Source organism: Peromyscus eremicus, chromosome 14 (assembly GCF_949786415.1).
Source record: "Peromyscus eremicus chromosome 14, PerEre_H2_v1, whole genome shotgun sequence".
Taxonomy (NCBI): domain Eukaryota; kingdom Metazoa; phylum Chordata; class Mammalia; order Rodentia; family Cricetidae; genus Peromyscus; species Peromyscus eremicus.
In genome coordinates this window covers 11,006,122-11,025,731 of record NC_081430.1, presented here as the reverse complement: position 1 = coordinate 11,025,731, position 19,610 = coordinate 11,006,122, and the positions used below count along the sequence as shown (strand labels likewise).

General features: G+C 44.2%; 2 protein-coding genes across 3 annotated transcripts in view; one reads left to right on the top strand and one right to left on the bottom strand.

Annotated features, from left to right (window-relative positions):
* Dock4 (dedicator of cytokinesis 4) overlaps window positions 1-17,349 on the bottom strand; it is a 413,592-nt gene extending 396,243 nt beyond the window's left edge. Inside the window, exon 1 of the mRNA XM_059279518.1 lies at window positions 17,275-17,349. Within this exon, the coding sequence (XP_059135501.1) occupies window positions 17,275-17,311 (37 nt within the window). The 5' untranslated portion in view covers window positions 17,312-17,349. The remainder of the gene's footprint in view (window positions 1-17,274) is intronic.
* Window positions 17,350-17,888: 539 nt separating this feature from the next.
* The window catches only part of Znf277 (zinc finger protein 277), a 128,991-nt gene continuing 127,269 nt past the window's right edge, over window positions 17,889-19,610 (top strand). For both annotated transcript variants that reach the window (XM_059279477.1, XM_059279476.1), the window contains exon 1: window positions 17,889-18,002. In XM_059279477.1, the coding sequence (XP_059135460.1) occupies window positions 17,912-18,002 (91 nt within the window). In that variant the 5' untranslated portion in view covers window positions 17,889-17,911. The remainder of the gene's footprint in view (window positions 18,003-19,610) is intronic.

Sequence of the window (19,610 nt, the reverse complement as noted above, 5' to 3'; positions counted from 1 at the left end):
TCCATCCACCTCACGGGGGTGAAAGGGATCACACAGGACAAGTGAGAAAGCATCCCAAACTGTAAAGCATCCCACATAAAGGAACAGTTTTATCACTGCACGCAGGAAGAGTGATGATGTAAGCATTCAAGCCATATTTTGTCTAGCAGGCCTGACAGCTTCCCAAGGGAAGTCAGAATGTGTGTCACCAACAGGAAACCATCTAGGACAAAGGTCACTTGAAATAAAAGACGGAGCCTGGCCATAACACTACAACTGTTAGCTGTCCTTTGTGTTGTGGCAGCCCCATCCCTGAAGAACACGCAGGTTTTTCTCTGCTTCTCTGGGCTCTGTTTCCAGGCAGCTCCCATCCACATTAAAATGCAGTCTGAAACTACCTAATGGGTAGTTTCCTAATAGGAATCCTGTCTTTTGCAGATCACCTGACAAATAATGGACTATTTTAAGATGGAAAGGCATCTGCCATCCCTGGCTGTGGTGCAGAGAACTCTCAGCTACACATTGAGGGCAGGTGGCTCAAGGCCCAGTCTCTTGGTAGCACATTCTGCTCTCTGAGTCTCAGCCCGTACTCCCTTCTAATGAGCCCTGCTACAGTGCCAAGGCTGGGACACCATTAGGTTCCCAATGGTTTAGCTTGGCCCAGGGATTTCAGAACCATAGGCTTCCCAGCCAGAGTGGCACCCTGACACGGCAGCATCCCAATGCTGTTAGACAGTCTCAGAAGAGGTAACGCTGCTACAACATGCAACATGAATTCTGTCAATCACTTCATTTTACATTACTGGACACTCTCAACTCCTGCACAACCATCAGTGGATCAAAACAAAACAAAGGAGCAATAAAAATGTGACCAGAAGATACCATAATGTGCTCGAGGCACTGGACTTAGGATCCAACTACAATCACAACTTCACCACTAATTACACTGGTGATCTTGGAGAGAGTAGGCAAAATCTCTATGCCTCAGTTTCTCCTCGGTAGATGAGAATAGGAGTAAGTATACACACCATGCAATTCTTGTGGATATTGAAAGAAAAGATGCACTCGCAGCCTTGGTATAACATTCAGCACAAGTTCCAATAAATGCTCACTACTATTATAAAACAAGTCACCGCCAACTGTAGTTTATATCATTACAAAACATAGTGACCTGAACAGTTTGACATCTTTCCTCTGTGCTTAAGGAGATGCCTAAGAAAAAGTGTAGTGTTTCAATCTGCATTCACTAGACATGCCACAGTAGTTTTCCTTCTTGGAAATAACACACACACATACATACATACATACATACATACATACACACACACACACACACACACACACACACACACACACACACACACACGCATGCACACCAGCTTCTGTTCAGAATACTAACAGAACTCTAATGTGGAAGGGTGGCAACATTTCAGTGACATATTATAAGAGGCTGTTTGTTTACTAAACTAAAGCAACCCAGCAAATATTCCATGACCTTCAGAAAAAGATATTAAAGGGAGAGGAGACTCCCTAAGCGCTGCTGTACACATACTTGCTTTTGCTTCTTGTTTTTAAAAAGATGTTCAATGATGACACCTGGAGAAAAAAATTATTTTCCAAAGCTAAGCATGACATAGACTAGCATTTATCAATTATATTTTTCTTTTAATTCTGCTTAAAATGTGAAGCAGTCCAGATCAATTCTAAGTATGCCAAAACAGTAAGAAGTGATAAAACTCAATACCAAAATAATTCCTGTGTTCCAATCATGATTGTTTTTATCGTCAGAAAATTATAACCCTCCTAAGAAAATCCCGGTAAATTGCTTTAAACATTTTTTTCTCTTTTTGATTGAATTGGAGAGGTTGAAAATTCAGGGTCCTGTCATTCTGAGGTCCCCATACCCAAAAAGGCTTTATCTCCATCAGTCGCCCACATACAAATCATTCCAAAGTCTTTGTGCAATAGCTACATTTCCTCAGCTTCTCAGCTCTGGCCTCCCCACGTTTTCATTTTCACAGCTATTGCTGTGGAATAAAAATGAAGGAATGCTTTCCTCCTGTGCTTCTGCCTCCTCCCAGCTCCCTGGCTTTGCAAGCCTTTGTCTGATCTACTCCGGAGAACCATAGCCAGGAAGGAAATGGCGAGGGACAGGCAACAACAGAGAATGATTTTACTCTTGGAAGCTAGCATTTCTCAGGTGGAAAATAAGAATGTCATGCCATGATGACATTTTGCTTTGTGTCACAATGATTAATAGTCCTAATTTTTTCCAATTAGAGGAGTAAGTGCACCCAGTCAGTGAAATCTGACCAACCTTGCACAATGTGGCTGGTGAGTGCTATAATTTGGAGTGGAATGAGATCTACCGTGATTCTTTGTTTCTTGACAGTTAACTAATATATTTCATTCCTGGGCTCTTCTCCAATAATAAGAAAACCTTTCAGAAAAAAAGAAACTAAATTATTTTCAAACTGACCCCATTAACCAATATCTTTTTAAAACGTGCCTCAAAAACAGAATCTAAGGCTATAATATCACTTGAGTAAATTGACTACACTGGCAATGTCTAAGTAGGAGAGAGGAAGAACTGATAGGGAGAAATGGAGTCTATATAGTACGTATCGAATCCTAAAAGTCACTGGTCCAAACTCTCTAAGATTTCCTCAGAGGTCAAGGCAGCACGATCATGGCAAATGTAGCAATTCTCAGGTAGAGAGACTGGCACACACCAAGTGATACACAGCTCATCCATTGTGCCCCCCATCCCTGAACACAAAACCCTTGCATACAGACTATGCCAGACATTCCACTGACATCTTGTCAGCCTGCCCCTAGCATCTGAGGGGAACATAGAAATCACCTCATGCAACTCTCTCATTTTCTGGCTGAGGCCCTACAAAAATAAATGCTTTGCTTGAGTTCACACTGCTTTCACGAAAGAACCAAAATTAGAACCCCAGACTCTTCCTTTCATAGGATAAACTCCCATTAACCTCTGCAAATAGAAACTGTATAGAATGAGAGAACTATATAGAGTTTTAGTACTTCATGATGCCAATTACGCCACATGCTATCTGTTCAAGGAAATACATAACTTCCACGACAACGCACAACCCCAAACCAAAAGATTTCTCTACTACCTCTTCAGGTCACTTCAGGAGAAACAGGGTTATTTCAAAGCTTACCAGGTCAGAATTTAAGATTTTTTGTCTGTAATGCTCAATTGTTGTTTCAAAGTACTCTGACAAAGTCAGTGGTCGTCTTCAAACTTTGATTTCTACAGGAAACTATTTGCTGTTGTTTGAATAAACTCTTGTATAGAATCTTAAAACACAAAGCCCACAAAACATCATTTGCTCCTAGAAAAGTCACACTTTCACACCGACTTGACATTCACCAACCACAGTGACAGCATTCGTGCAAGCAGAGTCACACTACTTCACACACCTGAAAGGTGTCCCTGCTGCCCAGTCGGTCCTCAACTTCAGCCTGCGATGGCATTCATATTGTGTGACAGACCAGATGGGAATAAATCAACGTTCCACCGAATACAGCTACCCGAATGAGAAAATTTAAAAGGCAGAAGCTATAAATAAGTGTGGTGGTTTTGTTGTTGTTCTTGTTTATTCTGTTTGTTTGTTTTAGCACGCCATGTATTTCTGTCTTTGGGTTTGGTCATTCAGTAGAATGAAAATACTCTTCTCATGATGACTAGCCAATATCATCATATTTGATAAGCGTTTTCTGTTCCTGTCTTAATAAAGACAGTAATCCTGAGATACTCTTGAGCGAAAGCTTAGGAAAATACTCTCAATTTGCAGGAAGCATGAAGAATGCCAGAGATTTAGGATCTGCAGGAGATTGTGTGAGTTGCAGTTACATGATGGCTAGAGCATGTGACAACCAGATGTGAGGGAGCATCTTAGAGCATTTAAATGGAGCCCAGCTGTCAAAGGACTTTAGCCAAGCCTTGACTTGTAAATATTCTACTAAAAACTTAGGCCTGTATATACAGACTCAAATCAAATCTTTTTATACTTTTATTAATTAACCAAAAAATGACAACTTACACAACACAGATTATGCTCAGAATAGAAGTAAATGAAATCATAGTCCGGTCCTGTCTCTGAAGCTCCGTGGTTAACAACATGTTTCTGTGTGAATTGGCCCTGGTAGCTTTGTCTTTAATCTCAATGTGGATTTTCTTCCATGTGGAAATTTTACACAGACACATGAGGAAGAGACTCATGTGTTGGATTTTATGCCACCTCTCTGACCAGCACCTGTCTTCCTCAGGATCCACCAACACTTTGGGGTGTGGGAGCATCACTGCCCTGGGCAGTCAGTCCTAATCTGCTCAAAGCGGGGTTTGTACACTCTTGGCAGGCTGGGAAAGAGTCACAACAAATATCCAGCACACACTGAGCTTAAAGCTTTCTCCCTCTACATCCAAAGAATCAACTCGTTAATCCAATCAACATGCAGTACACACGTCATGCCTTAGCTCTGGGCTCCCCTAGGAGATCAGAGCCAAACAACAGCCCACCAGCTCCAGCCTCAGGCCTTCACTAGACTACAGCAAAAGTAAACTGTTCAAAGACAGAAAAACAAGGGCCTGGCAGAAGCAGCTGCAGGACACAGATGTGGAGCAGAGGGGGAGAAGTCAGTACAGGAAATGTCTCAAAGAGACTTCACAGTTCCATTTGCCAGGTAAAGACTCTGAAGAGAGATGACCAAGCAGAATTCCAGTAAACGCAGAGATCTGGAGTCCTTTGGCAGGGCTGTACCTCTGAGGAGCCTAGGACGGACAGCGGACAGGAGGAAGAAGTGCTCAACTGGACACTTCTAATTTAGGAAGTGCTCCATACCCATGAAAGATGCCATGGGACTCAGTCTTCACTGGGAAGGAAACACTAACGCCCCCACCACAAAGACTCACTTCAACAAATCTGCTTTTTAAAAGGGTCAGGTGGCTTACTTGAAGAGCAGGTACTAGACAGACATAAGTGTAGGAAGGAGACAAATTAGGAGGCTACAGCAGTAATTTAGCTAAAAGGGGTGTCTCTCTGGCATATCAGTTCCTTGGCCACACAGGATGAGGCTCCTTGGGTGGGCACAGAGCAGAGTGAGAGGCCCCAGGTCTGAGGTGAGCGAGGACGGCCAACACAGAAGCACAAGCCTCAGAGCTCAGGGACTCTGAGGCTCATCCAGTCACGTGACCCTCCTTCCCTCCTTCCTCTGCTCTTTATAGTTACCCTGAATCACTGAAGGCTTGGTCCTTACGCCAGGGGCCACCCTGATCTTTTCAAACATGCTTTGATTTCCTCAGGTCACTAGGCACTGTTTGATGCCTGGTTCTTATTTATCCCTAAACCTCTCACCCCACTGCGCCTACCTTCATTTGCTGACCCGGCTAGAGGCCCCTCCAGCACCACTGTGCACACAGCACTGCGGAGAACGGATGACCTAGACCATCCAAGTCTAACGAGAGAGCAAAAGACAAGGTGGAGACTGATTTCCCAGAATGCCATTACCATTGCCAGTGTCGCACGTAAAAAGGGAAGTATGGTTGACAACTTCTTCACCATGGTGCACAGAACCTCAAAGACCTAGTTAGGGCTGTGTCTCCAGATTCTAGCCCCAGGTCTTGTGAGCATGAGAGGGGTCCCATTTTGGGCTCATCTGCTTTTCTAAATCTCAGCCCTCCCCAGCTGCATCCCCTTGAGCAATTGCTTGCTGCAGGGCTCGAATGCATGCATGGTACTGAACAACAGGCCTAGCTGCTTTAAATTTTCATCTTAAGTTCATTTTTGCCAGGCGGTGGTGGCGCACACCTTTAATTCCCAGCACTCTGGAGGCAGAGCCAGGTGGATCTCTGTGAGTTCTAGGCCAGCACGGGCTACCAAGTGAGTTCCAGGAAAGGCGCAAAGCTACACAGAGAATCCCTGTCTCGAAAAACCAAAAAAAAAAAAAAAAAAAAAAAGTTCTTTTTCTCTGCCTGCCTATTACCTAGTTTTCTGTAATTTAAACATACACTAGAGTACTAGAGGTTTTATTTGCAGCGCAAAAATCTCTTGAAGGAGAACCAATACTAAATCCTGTTTTTTTTCTTTTTCCTCTGCCGGGAGTTAGAAACCACAAAAAAAAAAAAAAAAAAAAAAAAAGGACAAACCATTGTCAAAGATAGGTCAGGTGACAGGAATGGGGTGGGGGGTTTGGAAGTCACCCTGAAGGAAGAGGAACAAGATTTCCAGCTATTTAAAGCACCATCCACTCAGGTGTTTACACTGGACAATTACAGCTGGTGAGTCATGCCTACAGGAGTATTTTCAAAGGAGGACTCCCATTCTCTTGCACAAGTTCAAAGTGCTTCAGGATATGAGACACTCCCTCCACAGGGCTGTTTCCTCAGGAAAAAAATGTGAATAGCATCACCATCCCAAGTCTTGATTTTTCATTTTAAAGTTTGAAGGACTTGCCTTAATCTTTATGCCGACTTCTCTGTGTTCCTGTAATACTGCTATAGTAAGTGAATACTGAAATATAAATGCAGGTAACAGCCACTTTGAGGAGATGTTACATAAATTAAACTATCCTAGGGCCTTCACTTGCCCAGGGATCCAGTGCTATACCTCTGAGGAGAACCATCAAGCAGAACTTGAGTTATTGACAGTAGGTATATGACATCGATAATAATCCAAGTTTTTCTTTACTAATGTGTCATAAAGTTCACCTTCATACTTGTCACTCAGAGTAAAAAAAAAAAAAATGCAACAGTTCAACCTACAGAAGGTTATATTAACTCCACTCAGGAACTCACACTTAAGAATAGCAAAATGGGAAGAAAAAAAAACCTCCCAAAGATTGCTCTCTTCAGGGTCCTGCATTCTACAGCCAGGTTTTTCCAACACACGGTGCACCTGACATGATGCCCCAACCCAAGTTCTTCATTGTGAAACTTTGTCTACCAGCCTTAATGCCAACCTAGATGGTTAAACCTGTTGTCCTGTTTTTTATTATGCAGCATGAAAAGTGAAACATTGGAAGACTGTCTTCTGTTGTGCTTTGAGTGGGACTTGAAGTGATATAATTCAAGACTGTAACCAACTCTGCAAAATTGCAATTAAACATAAAGCTAACTAACATTAGTCACATAATCTAAGAGCAGAGTTATCAGGGGTCAAGCATCTTCAAAGAGCCTGACTCCAGTAAGTCGGTTCCTGGGGTAGAGTCAGGGGAATTGGGTTTCAGACCCTGAAAAGGTCTGCGTAGATTACACCAAGGCCAGGAATGCTGCTTCTGCTTTCTTTGTCCCCGTCCTGTGATGCCTAAAATCATCTAATTTTCTGTCTTATCTTGAGCTGCCGTAACAAAAAAGCACAGGCATGGTGGTCCTCATGTTTCCTGTTCTAGAGGAACAATGTCTCAGGCAAGACCCAGCAAAGATAGCTCCTGGTGAGAGCATGCTTTCTGGCTTGCACAGTGCCACCTCCTCCCTGTGTGCTCTAGTGATTTTTCCTGAGTATACAAAGACCCAGAGAGCTCTCTTGAGGCTCGAGCCCTATGCTTAGGACTTCATTTAATCTAGATTACTTCCTTTCTCATTGGGAGTCAGACTTCAACACATGAATTTGGAGGGAACACATTGAGTCCACAATACTCATGCATAAGCAATTATTCCCTATAAATGCTAAGTGAAACCTCTCCAAGTTGTTGACTCTATGCTGAAAGGCTTCTCTTGCATAAATTATCCAGGGCCCACAGTCTCACAGGACAGTTACAGAGCGATGCCTAAGGAGTGGGGCCACCAACATCAGACTTCTGAGCAAACACTCCAAGCAAAGGGTAGCATTTTTAGTTCAGGTAAATTCATTTGAAGCCATTTTTCAAAAATGAGCTATGTCTTTCTTTTTCTTTTTCTCCTCAAAGTCTTATGCCCCAAGGCCATCTGGAAGCAAAGCTTCACTGTAGCTACTGGGACATGAACAGGGCAGCAACATCCTACCAAGTATTAACCTGGCACAGCCAGGAAAGCCACCTTCTAACCTCTAATCCTGAACAGAAATCCTGTCCACGAAACAGTGCTTCGTTCACTAAAGGGTTTGTATGATTGTTTTTTCATTACAAAAGAAATTCATGTTAATTTTGGAAGTTATTAAAAAGAAGGGAGTTCCCTTAAAGCTATGTCATTTGTAGCTGTTGGTTACAACAATACTAGCATTCCAATTTTTTTCTTAAATATTTCCTCTCTTGAAATTTATGATATATATAATATATATATAATATATATATGAGAGAAGATATACACACACATACACACACAATTTCCCTGCTTACCTAAGGTCAAAACATACATATTTAGCGTTCTGAATCACTTTCTACACACCACTGATAGAAGTACTAAATGTACAATTTTGTAGAAGTTTCCCTCGTATTATTCTTAATGTTTTTCCCACAGATCTCTGCAGGAAACTTTGGCCATCTCTTCCACATCTTGACAGAACTGTTTTTTCAGGTTTTAAGTTTCTCTATTTCTTCAAGAGCCTGGCTGATCCCTAAGCCAAGGAGGCTCACAAACCTCTCCACTAATTCTGGCTGTCTCAGGAAAATGAAGAACAGACAGCCACCTCCTCCCCAGGTGGAGGGTACTGTTTGGTCCAGGCTATTTTTAGTTGCCTGCCCATACATGCATGCACATGCTCCCAAACCTGTCTGCTTTTTGTTGCCAGTGACAGGCAACAATCTTTCATTAGAAAGAAATAAAGACATGGAACCAATCGCTCTCTCTCTGCCAGGTTTCCAGTAGATATTTTTAGGTCAATGTCCAGTTGTAATCAAGTAAAAATGAACAATAAACTACTTGGTTTACAAAAATGTTTCACAACGTTGGGAGATATGATTGTCAAACTCACACGGGTAAGTGTTCAAATTTCATATCCTGAAGGGTTCTTGCCAACCACCCTCCCTCCCTGCCACTATTCCTCTTTGCATATTCACAGGAGACGGAACGCTCAAAAGGAACAAATGCACATACATCGGAAGTCTTCAAAAGCTCCGTGTGAATGTCATGCTCTCCTCTCTCCCTCACCAGCTGAAAAAAAGCCACGTTTTCATTCACTACTTTGTGTCAGATACCTGGTTCCAGACTTAGTGGTTTTCCTTCTTCAAGCTTAAGGATGCAAACACAATCAACTAGCTAATGTAACCTGAGTCCTAAACCTCTTCACAAGTGCTAACTAAGGGCAGTACTAAAAATAAAGGCATGGTGCATCCTACGTTCAGGTATTTGCTCAAAGGCTGGCTGATGTGCAGAGCTCCAAAGTTCCCACTGAGAAGTCACCATGTAGTGGCACCACGGTTTGGGAGCAGTTCACCTTCTACTCTGCTGCTTTTTTCTCCATCACCAACAGATACCAAAAAAGGACAAAAGTAAGCTTGTTACTGTAGCGTTTTAAGGGAACCCATCTAATCACTTTCCTCATGAAGACCACAGTTCACTTTTCAAAGACCAAGTAGCATCCTCTGCAGACTGCTTTCATCTCCCCCTAAACACACACACACAAACACACACACACACACACACACACACACACACACACACACACCCCTTCCTATCCCAGTCCTCATCTACCCCCACCCCCATTCACCTTCCTATCCCAGTTCTTTCTGGAAGAGGTCATATCTCAGAGGTCAAAAAATGGGGTGGAAAGAGAAGAACCATGGATGCCACAGACAGAAAAGGACACCTCTGAGTTGAATATGTTTATTCCACCTCAAAACTGGGGACTGGGAAGCAGACTGGGTCCTCCTGTAGCTCTCCCAGTCACGTGAGTCTTTGAAACCACCCTGCTTAGGAAGTGGAAGCAAAATCACACCAACTGCTTTGCTTCTCTGTTTTTCTCTGAGTTTCACAATGATGTAGTTTGCAAGCGCAAGTTGTACATATTTTAAATTATTATTATTATTATTATTATTATTATTATTATTATTATTTTAGTTTTGCCTGCATGTATGTCTATGCACCATATGTGTGCCTGGTGCTAGCAAGGCCAGAAGAGGGGGTGTTTTGCAGGTATCTCAAACTCAGAGTGGCCAAACAGAACCCTTACATTGACACTACAAGCTTGTTCCACCTAGGCAAAAAAGTCTCATTTACTGACCAGGAGACACTGACTCATCAGGGTATCCAAGGAGAAAGCAGGACGTCTATGGGCTGTGGGCTTGTAATCCTCAAGTTAACATACAGAGGTGCTAATCCTGAAGGCGATAGCATGTGAAGATGAAGACTTGGAGTGACAATGAGGTCAATGGGTTGAGCCTTCACAGTGGCACTGTTACTCTTGCAAAAAGAGGAAAGAGAGAGCTTGCTTTGGCCAGCTCTATGAGGACCACCACAAGTGGCCACCGGCAAGCAAAAACCGAGTTAGCTAGGATCTTGTTCTTGGACTTCCAGTCTCCAGCCAAGTGGGAAATAACTTTCTATTGTTAAACCACCTGTCTTTGGTATTTTTGCTATAATATCCCCAGCTCACTAGGACAACATCCTAAGCTTTTCTCCAACTCCTCATGTTCAACTATGAAGCACTATTGCTTTTATTTCCTAACTAGCTCTCAGATTTCATCTCCATTTTTTTTTGGGGGGGGGGGTTGGCTGGTTAATTCGCTTCTTGATCTAATTTTTTTTTTTTTAAGACAAAGTCTCCCTATGAGTTCCTGGCCTCAAAGTTTTGATCTTCTTCTTCCATATACTGAATGCCCTTCCTGCGCTTAAAGAGTTGTGTCCCCACACTGTTCCATCCACACCTTGCCAAGCTGTGAATTGGTAACTGGTCCAGGTACTTATGACTTGCCCATTATGGTAGTAATTCTTTACTCACTTTTATGCTGCTCTTCATAAGAGAAGATAGATGATAGATAGATAGATAGATAGATAGATAGATAGATAGATAGATAGATAGATAGATAGATAGATAATGAGCTCCCAGCTCCTATAGGAACTCATAGGTCACTCAGTAGAGGTGTTTTCTCAGTTGAGGTACCCTAGTCACAGGTGACTCCTGTTTGTGTCAACTTATAAACTAACCAGCACACACACTGGCAGTGTGCCTCAGCAGATGTGTGCTCTAAGTATATTCTATGCAGGGAGGTAAAGTAGTGCTAAAAAATGATGTGAAGAGTCCCACACTTTGAGATCAACTGCAGTAAGAAAGACCTGGGCAGAAAGGCACACAAAGGATACTCAAAATAATATAGGTTATTCCCGTGGATCTTGGTTGCCTACCATAGCATGAAAACAAGAACCTGTTGCTAAAGACACCACATACTTCAGCCACAGGACTTGGAAAAATCAAGCTAGCCTGACCTGGAAGCCTCCTGACAGCTGGTTCTCATGGTGTTGGAAGGGTGCTATACCAGCTGCAAAGAGAGCTGTAAACGCTGAGAACCACAAGGACAGTACTGGAAAGACATCCTCAGGGGTACAATGGTGGCATCTGTATTTCTGGGGCAACTAAGAGTTATCTAATTGGACCTAACGCCTGTTGACTGGAGGGAACTCAGGCCTGACACTGTAAACCTGGCCAAAACCTGTGGCTAGAGACCATAGGCCCTATAGGAGAACCTATTACTGCCATATTACTAAAGTAATATTGTTCCCAACTGCATTCTAAACATGGGTCCCTACATCCATAGATAAGTACAGCTCTCACGTCTCACCAAAGAAACTTCTTTCGAAGCAGCTGGAAACTATTAGGGAGATTCACAACAGGTCAAAATGGACAGTGTAAGTGACTATAGGGTCCTCAGTCTAAAATGGAATGTCTATAACACAATCCCTATACCTAATGCGTAAGGAATATCAAGGAAGAGGGCTTGGAAAGCTTGTAATAGCCAGAGGACGGGGACAACTGCAGTGTGATAATGTCTTCTAGACTATCATGGGATATTGCTTCTATGAGCTCTTAGCAATAAGGCTGCCTACAAAAGATCTGCAAAGATCATGCCAGTCCACATGTCAATGTGTGGAGGAAATTTCACAAGGCCACGACCTTAAATGAAGAGCTGCAGTCAATGGCTGCTGAGAGAGTAAGAACCAGCTGTCCTAGGTTGTGTGATGGTTTGTTTGTTTTTAGGGATGTGACTCCAATCCTAAGGCTCAATCCTAAACACAATGGCAAGTAAGGGCAACACTAATTGGGCTCAGTCAGTTTTACACACACACACACACACACACACACACACACACACAGACAGACACACACACTAGAGAAGAAGAGGTCATTAATTCAAGAGGAGTTAGTTAGGAGGATTTGGGAGGAGTTGGAGATGGGAGAAGGGGAATATTCCCGATATCAATTTTGGACTTCCAGTTGAGCATGTTAAGTGTGCCCACACAGAGAAAACGTGCAAACACATACATGCACACACAGGAAAATGGAAAAAGAACAAAATATAAAAACTCCATGCCAACATGTAAAGAACTTGACAGAAAGGTCTTAGTTCTAATGCAATCAGTCTCATACATGCGGCATTGCAGTAGGAACTATAGGTCTGGAGCCATTAATAAGTCATGGAGTCAATTTAATGACCAGCTTTAATGAAAAAGACTAGATAACATGGAATGTGAGCAAATGTGGCTTTCCTTGTGTGTGTGGAGTGGTTCTAGGGGGAGCTTAGTATACAACAGGGCAGGAATTCATTATTCCTATTAGGATGATAGTACAAGATTAAAAGATTTTCAGCTAGAATAAATGATATTATTTCCTCATCTCTGAAGTGTAAATTATTGCTCTGCTCCAAAGGGAAGGCTCACATAAAACATTTTCACATTTTTTTCAAATATGAAATGTTGTATTAGTAGGCTATTCTACTAGCTTTTTTTTTTTTTTCTTCAGTTAAATGTTTTTTTGGTATATGTGCTCACAACATAAAGTCAGCATGGGAAAAACTTGGACATACATTGTCAACGACAATTCTGAAAGTGTTATGGTAATGAATACAGCTCAAAACAAGAAAAGTCTGTGTTTCTTGAAATTTTGTAATCTTTATGGTGCTACTAGAATAGCTTTTAAAGTGAATCAAGACTGGAAGGGAAGGACAGCATCTCTGTTACCATGGGGACCTTATGAAAGAATCATCACATAGGACAATGACCAAAAGCAGGGAACCATTTTTTACCGGCTATTGCCGCAGGAGGCTAGATCAAGAGCATCAGCTCCGTCGCTGGCACAGCCCTTCTAGTTATTCTTTCCTTCCCACTTACAGTACAGCGCCTGCACCAGGCTCGAAGCGCCCAACAATCCCAAACTACTTAGCTAGACGTGGTATCTGTCTACAATACAGCAGCACAAATAGGAAACAATTTAGGAAACGGCCATGAAACTGACAAAAGCCAAGAGGAAAGGTACACACCCTGCCAACTCTCACACAAGCTACCATCAGGGAGCCCTTCCGAAGGGAAGGAGGTCCAAGACCCTAAACAAGAAAGAGAAGGCGCCTCTTCCTCTGAATTTGAACATGATTAAGGAACATGATTCCCACTCCAATGTGTTCTAAAAGCACTTCCAGAGAAACATGGAACAAGAATATTTATGAGGCTAGGTGAAATCAGGACTGTAATACTTTATTTTTAAAATGACATTCAGGACCTTCTGAGCAGCTTGCTTGGGGTTTTGTTTTTTGTAAGGCTCACTGGGGCTATTTTTTTTTCCTTTTTCTTTCTTTTTTATTTTTGTTTTTGTTTGGTTTGGTAGCCCATATTCTCTGGCTAACTTAACCAGGCTCACAAAGGTAAAACAGCTACCTAAGTTGAGAGGGAGGAGCCTGGGGCTCAGAAGATCAATGGACTCCTCCGAGACTGCTGTGCACCAACAGTGAACAAGTAAGCATCATCAGTGGCTTTAGCTCTCCTTCCAGGCAGTGTGCACCATAGTATGAAGCACCAGAACAGAGGACGACATGCAGGAGACGCAGAGAGGTCCGGAGGGCATTTATAAGTGGGTGATCAAGAGTACTTGAGTCACTGCCCATGGAACTCGTCCCAGAGAAACAGAATCAAACAGATTGAGAAAGTGAGCAGCAATCACCTGGATTCTGGCAGCCTTCCACGAGGCATTCGCTAACTTCTGATTTTAGTTTCAAACCACGTGGGATACGTCACAACAAAAGCATCTCTCTAGTAAGCACTTGCTACCCCTTGATGATGTTTTGTAACAAAAGACACGTTTGGTTGGAAGAACTCTGCAGAAGTAGTACTGGTAAAGACCTTGGGTAGCATTTACCCCAGAGTCCAGGATCAAAAGGGTTAGACCATGTGCCTCCAGTAACACAGTGGATAGCAGTGTGTTGATGAGAGCAGGAGCTCATTAGTTTTACCTAAGACAAATGTGCCTATCATCATACCCTAGCTCTCACGCTGGACCATTGAGCCTCATCCTCAACCCTGACCTTTTTTCTCCTGGCAATATTGGGGACTGAATCTTTAGGCTCATGCTTGCTAGGGAAGTGCTTCAATGCAGCTTATTTCCAGTCATTCATGAATGCAAGTATGCACGTGTGTATATATTTATACTAGGTCTTGCTAACTTGATCATGCTAGCCTATAGTTTGCTCTGTAGCGCTGGCAGGCCCTAAACTTGAGTATCTGCTTCCTGAGTCTTCTAAGTAGCTAAGGTTATAAGCAGGTCTATATCACCAAGCTCAATTACTAATAGATTTTTTTTTAAGGCAAGGTTCTTTATCCCTGAGGACTAAATCCTTACTAGTAGACTTTCAGAGAATCAGAGAATAAGTGTAGATTGTGTTATGCTTACTCATCAATTCAATATTAAAATAATTCCTATGTGCCCAAATTGAATGTCTACCCTGACACATCTTACAAGTACAAAATGTAAGTATTTTATCCATTATATTACTGTGTATATAATCATAAGTTATACAGACATTTATATACATGACCATACTTAAGAAGCACCACTGCAAAAATACACACTATACACTGAAACTTTGGGTATAGGAATAAGGAAATTGACTTACTTACCTGCTATTAGGCAAATATAATATACATTCCCCTTAATAATAGAGAACTGTAACTCAGATTTTTAAAATGTTTAAGGACTTTGCAATCTAAGCAGCTCCCAATACTGTTCACCATGGTGAGAAATAGAAGTCCACATGTAAGTATCCTAGCAAAATTTTCAACACACACCCGCCTAACAGATGGGTTCTCAAAAAACAGCTAAGCATTCCACAAGCCAAATGCTCAAAACTTAATAATAAAAGATGAATAACAGTCTTGAGTATACGACATTGCATAAATGAGCACCTCAGCAATAATTTGGGGCAGAAACTCCCTCTGTGGTCTCACCTCTCACCTTCTTACCACCTCCCTTTCCCAAACATGCACACTCTCTTACTTCCTCCTCTACTCTGCTTCCCTAGTCTGTGTGTCTGCAGAAAGCCCCAAACACTTGACTGATCATATCCGGTTGCCATTCCAGGAAATCCCAGAGTGGTTCTTAAGCCTCTGCCCACAGCTTGTAAAGAAAGGCGAGAGAAAAACTAATCAATATTAGCACCCCAGCTGTGACCTGGCACATAAGGAAATCTAGAAAAATAAATGTCATCCATAATCTGTATAATTTAACACTTGCAAGAAAACAACCTCTGGGATCGACTCCAAGCGGGACAGTGTTGCCTGGATGGGTCTGAGATGCCTGAACCTGGTGTCAGGACCCTTTGGGAGGCAATGCCCTCTGGTTCCTCATTAGCTTAGACGAGGAAATGCTTTCTCCCTTGCAAGGGTTATCTGATCCCCCAAAAGGAGGAGGGAAAGGAGAGAAAACAACCACTATCTACACCTCTCTAAGAGAGCCCTTTGGCAAGGGCTCACCTTACAGCCAGAAGCTGGAAACCCTTCTCAAAGATGGGTACACGACAAACTATTGTCTTGATAACCAGTCACAGCACAGAACCGAAGCTCATGTAAAATATGACTTTGTTTAATCATAGAGTCCCTTCAGTAGATGAGTCCCATCCCTAAGCGAAGTGGGGGGTGGGGGTGGGGAATCTCTTGTGATTAGGACTCCCTTGGAAGGTTTTCCAGATTTTTTAAATTACAGGAGAATGAATTCAGAACATAAACACATCTCTGTATCATCTAAATCACTAGGTCCGTCCACAATAAAAACAAGAATGCCAATCGGCAGGACGGGGCATTAAAGGAAATGAAGATTGTCAGTAAAATCTATAGTGCTTTTTTCTATTAGCCCTTCTGGGAGGTTATAATTGCATTCGGCCGCTTCAGGCTTCTCAGTGAGCCTCGCTTCTTAATAGCCTCAACCCTAAAAGGAGTGACTGTCGAGGGGGGACCCAGCTGAAATCAAACAACAAAAAACGGGAACTGTAATCCTCCCGAAAAGGGAGGAGGGAAGGAAGGGAGCCTCCTGTATTCATCAGTCAACATTAATGTCCTTTGTTGTTCACCTTTGCAAATAACAGTGAACGCTATCCGGTTCCTTCTTCTCCCAAATCAGTGCCAGGGTAGTCCTCTCCTAAAAGCTGCCTCCCAGCATCCAAGAGCCAGGCTTTCTGACCCTCCTCTCCCTCATCACTTTCCAGTCGGCCTCCACGACGCCCACTGCGCTCATTCCCTGGTGGAGAAGGTGTCCAGAAGTAAAAACGCTGCCGAAATCTCGGTTCCCTTCCCAGGACCAAAGAGCGCAGCAGCACAGATGTTGAAATTTACCAACCCCCGCCGGCAACACACACACCAGACACCAGGGAGGCCAGGGAGGAAGGAGGCTGCCTCCCGGCTCCCTCTGTCACAGGGGCTGCCGGTGCAACATTCCGCACTCTGGGAAAGCCGACCCCAGCCGCAGGGACTTCGCGCCTCCCTACTGTTTGGGAGTGTTCTCGCTGCGGGATCGTGGTCTCCCTCAGCACCCCAGGAAATCCTTGCAGCCCACTGCTGCCTCTCTGCCGTTGTGGGCCAGCATGGGTTGGACCGAGAGAAACCCTGTTGGCCTCCCCGTCCAACTTGACACGCAACACGCCCCGCGGCCGCTCCAAACTCCGCCAGCGGAGCCCGGGGCTGCTGTCCCAACGTTCCGGGACCGGGTTCGAGGCGTGCTGAGTGCGCGGTGGGGAGCGAGACCCCAGCGCGCGCCCCACGGCGGCTGCCAAGCCCGGGACCCGCTGCGCTATGCCAAGACCTGGCATTTGCAGCCTGGAGCGGGGCAAGCTGCGTGGGGACAAGGACAGGAGCGTGGTAAAAGTTCGCCCGCGAGCACTCACCCACGCCGTATTTCTCGTGCTCCGTAGGTATCCACATGGCTATAAAGGGCGCTGAGGGGCTCCGGGCTATGCAATCCCCGCGCCCCTCCAGTGGCTCACAACAATGCACGGCTCCCGAAGAGCAGCTGCGGCGCTGGAGCGCGGCGGATCGCGCGGGCTGCGGCTCTGGGCAGGGGCAGCGCCCGGGGCTCCCGAGCGGGCACTGACACTACACGGCCGAGGCTGCGCCGCCCGCCGCTTTGCCGGCCGCGGCTGCTCACAGCCCTGCGACGCGCTCGCGGGGACCCGGCGGCGCAGTCATTGTTCTGATTCACTGAACTAAGCGAACACGCCGGGGCACTCGCGGGCGCACCCCCGCCCGTCAGCGGCTCATCCAGCGCTGCCTCCCCACCGCCCACGCAGCATGCCGGGAGTTGTAGTTCTTGGTCTCCGGGCGCCGGAAGGGGGCGAGGCTTCAGCAGTTAGGGGCGGGGCAACCAGTTAGGCTCGCCGCATTTTATTGGTCCAGAAGGTGACGGCCCGGCATAGGCGTGTAGGAAATCACCCAGTGGGTCGGCATGCGACCGCACACGCGTTTCTATTGGTGGATCCTCTCTCCACTCCGCCCACGGCCCGCCCCTTTCTGCTGGGCCAAGTAATGGCTGCTACAGAGGCCCAGGGGCTCTGTGAGGACCAGCGGGAGGACGCTGCAGGGGTCCGCGGTGGAGTCGGGTACGTGGATCATGAAGGTGAGTGCGCTGTCCCTTGGGTGCGGGTGATCTGTCTACATTTTCCCGGTGCTCGGGGTGCCTCTGGCCCCCGCTCGGACCTTAAGAGCCGGTCAACTCTGAGACCACCTTGGTGCCGGGAAGAGAGCCTCGGGAGGGACCCTAAGAGATGGGTGGGGCGGACGGTTGCCTGGCTGAGAGTGTCTTGGTCTGGAGGAGAAATGGGAAGACCTGCCTTCCCGGCCACTGGGAAAGCTCCTTTCGCTGTCTTCCGGGTTGGAATTCCGTGCTTTGCACTTGCCACCGAGTGGGTGTGAGTCTGGTCTGGGTCGCACGTGTGTGATTGTAGTGCTGGGATTACCAGCTGTTTCCTAGCCAATACCATTCGTCCTGCTCGGTTTGCTGTGTTTGGCTTTGGAAAGGTGTTTTATTTAGTTTGGGACAGGTTTCCAAGTTGGAGACTGGTCACAGCTCTCCAATACTTACTTGCGGGTTGCTGGTTGGTGTACTCTCCGAAGGGAAAGGGTGTGTGCATCTCAGGTATCCTTTGGCCCTCCAAAGGATAGAGACTCCCCAGAGTTGAATGTGGAGCCTGGGAGATCTTAAGTTCTAAATTCTCAGAGAAAGAGAAAAGAGAATTACATGCACTCTGGCTTTCACTGAATATTTAAAAGGAGGTTTTGAAAGTCATCACAGCTACTTTGTATCTACCTGACTTTGATGTTATCTTCAGTTCCACTGTAGAGATCAAAAATCAAATTTTGAAAGCCACACATAGACCGCCTTTTTCTTTTGGTCTTGTTCCACTTCCCACCGGACCCCCTTTTGCTTAAGTGTATAATTTAGCACACCAAGTTCTCTTTCCTTAATGGATATGATTTGGGGGGTGGTTTTGGTTGTTGGTCCTTGTTGGTGCTTTTTCCTTTCACCTTCACAGCTAAATTGAGATTTAGTATGAAGATTGGTTGGTTTTTGTTTTGTTTTGTTTTGTTTTTTAATCTCAGAGCAGAGAAATGAAGTGCAATTTTTTCCCACTTCCCGGGAGTGAAATTCCCATCGTATAAGCAACCTATCATTGGGTTAGCTGTATACCGCATTCTTACATAACAGACTTACGTTTTTTCCAAATTATCAAAGTTCCAGAGGGCTACCATTTTAAGATATAAAGTTGGAAGCATTGATAACTTTTTCTCACGGATTAATTTATTTTAAAAATTTGCAAATACTTCCAAAACATAAAATATTTAAAAGTTATGAGTTACCTTACCATTCATTAAAAATATTTCCAACAGTTCATTCAGAGGCATCATTTAGATTTAAAAAAATAGTAAAACCCCTCCACTACACAGATGCTCTTATAACTTTGGTGCATATTTTTACTAACATATTCCTTTATAATATACATTGTTGTGGGATATTATTTTAAGATATGTTAATTTGTTTATGCTGTGGAACATTTTTTTAATGATGCAAAGATGTGTTGCATTCTTTTATGTTGCATTTGTTTAACTCTGTGAAGCTATGATACTTTGCCTGTCTAAATCACCTGATTGGTCTAATAAAGAGCTGAATGGTCAATAGCTAGGCCGAGAAAAAATAGGAAGGGCTGGCAGGCTGAGAGAATAAATG